Raw genomic sequence first — 6,779 nt, 5'->3', positions numbered from 1 at the left:
CTGGCTTTCTCAAGGCCGTCAGTAGTTCTAATGGAATGTTGTCTACTCCGGGGGCCTTGTTTCGACTCAGGTCTGTCCGTGCTCTGTCAAACTCTTCACGCAGTATCGTATCTCCCATTTCGTCTTTATCTACATCCTCTTCCATTTCCATAATATTGTCCTTAAGTACATTGCCCTTGTATAAACCTATATACTCCTTCCACCTTTCTGCCTTCCCTTCTTTGCTTAGAACTGGGTTGCCATCTGAGCTCTTGATATTCATACACGTGGTTCTCTTCTCTCCAAAGGTCTCTCTAATTTTCTTGTAGGCAGTGTCTATCTTACCCCTAGTGAGATAAGCTTCTACATCCTTACATTTGTCCTCTAGCCATCCCTGCTTAGCCATTTTGCACTTCCTGTCGATCTCCTTTTTGAGACGTTTGTATTCCTTTTAGCCTGCTTCATTTACTGCATTTTTATATATTCTCCTTTCATCAATTAAATTCAATATTTCTTCTGTTACCCAAGGATTTCTAGAAGCTCTCGTCTTTTTACCTACTTTATCCTCTGCTGCCTTCACTACTTCATCCCTCAGAGCTACCCATTCTTCTTCTACTGTATTTCTTTCCACTATTCCTGTCAATTGTTCTCTTATGCTCTCCCTGAAACTCTGTATAACCTCTGGTTCTTTCAGTTTATCCAGGTCTCATCTCCTTAAATTCCCACCAGTAGTTGGTAGCACTTCATTTGTAGATCACGTATTGGAATTTAATGCATGGTAGTGAAGGTATCACGTGAGTTCCGAATATGATAGCATCTACTTCCCGACGCCACTCTTAACGGCTACATACACACACGGGTTTCTTTGTGCTCATCTATGGCAAAGTACCTTTCGTTTTAAGTAAGTTTCATTTTCCTCCTTCCATAATTAATATTAAAAATGTATACTACAGTTTTCGTGTTCCCTTGTTAACATTGTGATGTATTTACCAGATGCTATCAAATATTAATTGTCCACTGTTCTATTTACAAGTTCATAACACCAGCGCTTTTTATAGATATGTAAATGGATGTAATTCTCTGAACTTTCACTTTTCGTAAAGTCGACTTTTCTGGCACCTTAACATACCGCTGTATATTTATAGCAGAAGTGTTGTAGCTGTACTCGTTGTCAGATGGTCCAAGGAACAGCTTGTACTAACCAGAATGCCTTAAGACAGCACCTTAGCAGCACAGCTAATGTGAACAACTTTCAATGCACACGAATGTGCAAGGGTATGGCAGTGCCCTGAGCGAGGAGTATATCAGATTTATCTAGGAACTAAGTATTTTAAGTATTTATAGGCATGTACACAATGCTGTGTTATCAGTTAGTGCATCAGATACACTACGTGAATAGAGCTTCATGAAAGAGCCCAGGCAGATAATATCTACAATTTAATCCTTCAAACACTGCTGTTCAAAATTTTTCTAGGTTCCTTATAGACCATAATCTGACCTAAGTCTCAAATTGTCTTCACTTGATAAATACTTCCATCTATATGGAAAATGACCATTCGTAACAGACACTTAATGCAGTGTGGAAAGTCTTTTCGAGAGCTAGTTTCTTGACATGTTTCAATACCTCGTCATGACATAGCTCCGTAAAAAGAAGAATTACAATATAAAACATCACAGTTGTATGCGCAATGGTCAACCGTTTAACAAATACTTATTAACCGAACGCTTTCAATTGGTTAAACGGAATAAGTACCTGGTTATTCGAGGGCAGCAGCAATGTTCAGTGCCGCACTTTGACTCAGCTAGCAAGACATCAGCGCTGTAAGCGGAAGAGATTTGCTCTCTAAACCACTAGGAAAATCATCGGACGTGTAGTTTCTTGAACATTGTGATCGAAGACTATTTAAACGGGAATAATCGTGAGTGTCCGGTAAGGATCATTTTATTGAGTGTTTTTGTACGCCAAAGTCGAAAACTGTGTTCTAGCTACTCGTCAGACAAGTTCTTTTCTGATGCTAGATGGGTAAATCACTATGAAGTAAGGAACACAATTACTCTCTCATACTGTGAGAACAGCAGTGATGGTGAGACCGGCTTTAGTGCGTTTTTTAACCGTCAAGTAACTCCTTCGATATGGACAGTGGCTGTTTATCTTTGTCCTCAGATTCACTGAATTAAATAAACATTAACAGTCGTACAAAGAAATGTATATTAGGAATACTTACTGTTTAATATGACTTGCGGGCAGTGTCTCTAAGAAAAAGTAAGACATCTATTTTTTACTTCAGTTAGTGTCTCTAGACGTGACGTGTACAACAAACTTAAAAGAGTCCAACAGTTTACATTGTGCAGTTCTGGAAGACGAATACTTCAGTTAGTTTTTGTACAGGTCTTCATCGCTCTAAACCAGTTTGTGAAATCTGCAATAGTTTCACTTGGTACAGACCACGATCCTCTCTACTTTTCTGAGATCAGATGCTGGAGTAACTGGTGTTTTGTTTTCACAAAAAGGAAGCTTAAATCTTATAGGTTTAGCTTTTAACTGGATATGATGGAAAAATACCTCCATTTCTTTTTCTATTTGAAAACTCTTACAGCTTTTAAATACAGCAAATTTTATTACCACTGCACATCTTTACTCTTCACGTATGCAAATTTACCTTGCAACATAGTCACTCTGGAGAACAGATTTCTGACATCGAGAAGGTAGTTTCTTGATACTGTCACTACAGAATGTTTGCTGACGACGCCACAACCTGCACTTTTACATCGATATCAAAGTCGAAGTGAAGTCCTCGAAGGCGTTCCTTAAATTCTGGATACACATGGAAGCAGGATGGGGCCAAGTCGGAAATGTATGGAGGATGGTCAGAGACAGTGAAGTCGAGGTATTGGACAGTTGCAGAGATGCAGTGCTCTTGTGTGTTATACCACTGTCGAGCAGGAGAGGATGGTCCACGTGTGGACAGTTTTCTGAAAGTGTCTCAGTATGCTGAGATAGTTTCGCTACACCAAGCCTTATCACATGCTACAGTTTAGTTGCAGCGAGCAGTAGCTTGTGTGAGCGGAGTGGAAAAGTCGGCTGAGTAGCATGCATGACATGTAAGACATCAACGAATCTAGAAAACAGCATAAAAATTTCTGAAGCATTAGTTTTCAGCATGACCGCGTAGATATTTCTCATTGTCACTTTTGTTACAATGATATTTTCATACTTACAAGTAAGGGATGTGTTGATCCTACTGGATAATGTCCCCAGGAAAACACGAGTCCCTCCAGATAACTACAGACAAAAAATCAATTTTAGAATCAGATGAACCAATGTAGTAAGCAGTTTGTTCCATTTTCTAATGTTTTGTTTTTAGAGATGAGGGAATGAACTGTGGAGCATTTGCAAACAATTTGTGTTCTACATATTTAAACACTGCATAGGAAATTGATCCTACTTCGAATATATTGTTAATTCTTCAGTTAGAGTGTTTTATTGTAAAGAAAATTATATATATTCTTAACAGTTTTTACATAATGTTAAGCCACGCCCTGTCAGTGGTGCAAAGAAAGCGTTCTAGGATGAAACATGTGGTGCAAATGTGTGCAAATAAACCTAGTAGCTTTAATCTGTTAACAGTTTCACCTGTCTTGAGAACTGAACGTTGAGTTAGTTGTCAAAAGCTCCTATTTCGACAGGTTTTTAATGTTTAACAGTTTTATTGTAAAACATTCTTAATTTCATTTAATTTACTAATTATTGGTTGTAGTAAAGTAATAATGTAACAGGTATATTGCTGCAGTTGAGAATTTCTTCAACACTGTATTTTTGAATTTGAGTCTGATTTGTTCCCAGGTTCATGACCTTATTGAAACTTCGAACATGTTTTTCACATTTGAGAGAAGTTTAATCTTGCAGCTTTTTTATAATTTCAGAAAAATACAGCAAAAATCAAAGACGTGTGCCACGATTTGAAATTGGAATAATATTATGTACTATAGATCTATTGAAGCGTTCACCAGAAGTGGCCATAAAAGTCTGCCGAGGCACAACATTATGGTAGTACAGAAACAGTGAATACTTCAGGTTTAGATTTATCACAGTCTATATTTTAATAATGAAGAAAACTCATGGAATGGAATTCTTTTCGTTTTAGTCCAAGGATGCCTGTCAGACAGCTACCTTCACCTTAGCATGTCCATCAGCTGCTGGTGGTTGTTCTGCTTGGCGAGGTCCAGTGGGGTTTTCCCCTCGTTATTCCTGGCCCAGCGGTCGGCCCCAGCATCTAGCAGTGCCGAAGCCGCCTCTGCGTGTTCGCGCAGAGCCGCATTGTGCAGCGGCGTTCGTCCCCACTGATCTCTGGCGTTGTGGTAAGGAGTGGCCGCCAGCAGCAGCCGCACCACAGCCACGTGGCCATGATATGCAGCCACAAGCAAGGGCGTGCTCTGCGTTTTGTTCCTGGCATCAGCCTCCGCCCCTGCCACCAGCAGAAGCCGCGCCACAGCCTCGTGGCCATTACCTGCAGCCTTGTGCAGAGGCGTCTCCTGCCAGCCGCTGCTCCTGGCGTCCACGTCTGCTCCACCCACCACCAGGCACCTCGCTGCCTTCTCATGTCCCTTCTCTGCTGCCCAGTGCAGGGCAGTGTACCTGCGCTCGTCCTCATCCCTCGCCCCCACGTCCGCACCAGCTGCCAGCAGCGTCTGCAGCTCGGTGACTGCATCCTCCTTCGCTGCCTTAATCAGCCTGCTGTTCTTCTCCTTTTGAGGCAGGCTCCTGTGCAAGAAGGACAAAGTGTCTCATTTTTCGCCAAATACATACTTCTGATTAAGAATACAGCAGAGGAACCTGATATTACACCAGTTCCAAAAAGCAGATCTGTCCAATGACCACTAACTAATCTGCAATTTTCACCACTGAAACAGATGACTTATGAAGGTATAATAGTCCTCTATGTGCTGCAACCGCTTTTTAATACACCCAAACGTGGCACTCAGTCGTGTCCTGCTGTAATGTGTCTGAAGGCAACAGCAAATCCTGCAGTTTTTGAAAGTAAATTTATTATTGATGTGCTTGGTTGGATTACTATTTGTAGTAGAGGTCCTTAAAACTATAGTCCTGACACTGCTCATGTATTTACTGAGGAACACCTCATGTCCTTCGTGTGTGACAGCCTCATTACAATGATTTTAATTCACAATACCTACATGATGACACTCTGAATTGCGTTCCATGCGGTCCGAGTTTCGAGTCCCCGTCAGACACGGGTTTGTGTGTAGTCGTTGGCGTAAGTTCGTTTGTTAGATTAAGTAGTGTTTCAACCTAGAGCCGAAGACCTCAAGCATATAGGCCCCATAGGAACTTACCACCTACCTGCGTTCTATGTCACCATGAATAAAATGTAGCATATTCTTTGTAGTCTAAAGCAACTGAACAACAAATTCTTACTATTACCTTTGCAAGTGAGATAGTATAGCTCACAAATGCAATATAAGATAAGCGGAGTGGACAGAATATGGGGAAATGTTGACGGAGAAGATGAAAGACTTTAAAGAGAGGGTCTGAATGTGGATTATGCCGTCCTAGTACATAATAGCGGGAGACTCAGCCCTAGAAAACACGCCCTGCTGGGCCTCTCGCAGTCTGTTGGGACAAAGAACATGAGACGACCGCTAACGAGGGGGAAAGAATCTATAGAAACCTACAAACGATAAGCCACGGAGCAGAGTTTTCTATACTTTAATCACATCAAAGAGAGAGTGCACCATCTATATAAAAATAAGAAAGGGAACCTGCCCACATTTATGTAATAGCTCACTTACTCAAGGCTCCATGACTATCATTTGGAATCTAGAGAGTAAGATGTATTAATACAGCAGTGGGATAACTACAGGCAACATCTAAAATCTTTTCAAAAAGATTTTATGCACCTTGACCCCAAGCGGATCAGAGGAGGAAGAAGTGTAATGATGGTAAAGCGTCATACCGAATATCATTTAAATGGGAATGTCTCCCTATAGAAAAAGCCTCGAGCAGTAGTGTGCAGAAGGAATATGACGAGAGAGATGAGTGTGATTCCTACAACCCACGTTGAAGAAGGGATGAATTCGTTTATTGCACATACCAACCAAATCTGCGTCCCACAAATGAAGACTACTCGGATCCTACAAATACATAAAAATACCTCTGCGCTCTCCATCATAGACTTACTTCATCTATTCCTAGGTGTCGTTAATACACGATAGCAAAATGATAGGGCAGAAAGGTAGATTAAGAATCGAAAAGCAGTGTCCTTGGACAAACCAGTTTTCTACATCTACATTTATACTCCGCAAGCCACCCAACGGCGTGTGGCGGAGGGCACTTCACGTGCCACTGTCATTACCTCCCTTTCCTGTTCCAGTTGTGTATGATTCGCGCGAAAAACGACTGCTGGAAAGCCTCCGTGCATGCTCGAATCTCTCTGGTTTTACATTCATGACTTCCTTGGGAGGTATAAGTAGGGGGAAGTAATATATTCGATACCTCATCCAGAAACGCAACCTCTCGAAACCTGGACAGCAAGTCTGCCACTTGAGTTTGCTAAGCATCTCCGTAACGTTATCATGCTTCCCAAAAAACTCTGATGAAACACACTGCTCTTATTTGGACCTCTTCTATCTCCTCCGTCAACCCGACCTGGTACGGATCCCACACTGATGAGCAATACTCACGTATAGGCTGAATGAGTGTTTTTTACAAAGTGTAATGGCCTAACTGAAACACTGGTATCATTACCACTGATATCCCAGTGGCGTTGCGTGACAATCAGTAT

General features: G+C 41.4%; 1 protein-coding gene across 2 annotated transcripts in view; it reads right to left on the bottom strand.

Moving 5' to 3' along the window:
- Window positions 1-2,792: 2,792 nt before the first annotated feature.
- Window positions 2,793-6,779, bottom strand: part of LOC126284329 (ankyrin repeat domain-containing protein 6-like) — a 147,054-nt gene continuing 143,067 nt past the window's right edge. The window contains exon 4 of one of the 2 annotated variants that reach the window (XM_049983175.1): window positions 2,793-4,741. In XM_049983175.1, coding sequence (XP_049839132.1) covers window positions 4,153-4,741 — 589 coding nt within the window. In that variant the 3' untranslated portion in view covers window positions 2,793-4,152. The remainder of the gene's footprint in view (window positions 4,742-6,779) is intronic. The other variant, XM_049983176.1, reaches the window with a different exon arrangement.

Source organism: Schistocerca gregaria, chromosome 8 (assembly GCF_023897955.1).
Source record: "Schistocerca gregaria isolate iqSchGreg1 chromosome 8, iqSchGreg1.2, whole genome shotgun sequence".
NCBI classification, from domain to species: domain Eukaryota; kingdom Metazoa; phylum Arthropoda; class Insecta; order Orthoptera; family Acrididae; genus Schistocerca; species Schistocerca gregaria.
The sequence above is the reverse complement of the archived record's forward strand: the minus strand, read 5'-3'. Positions and strand labels throughout refer to the sequence as shown.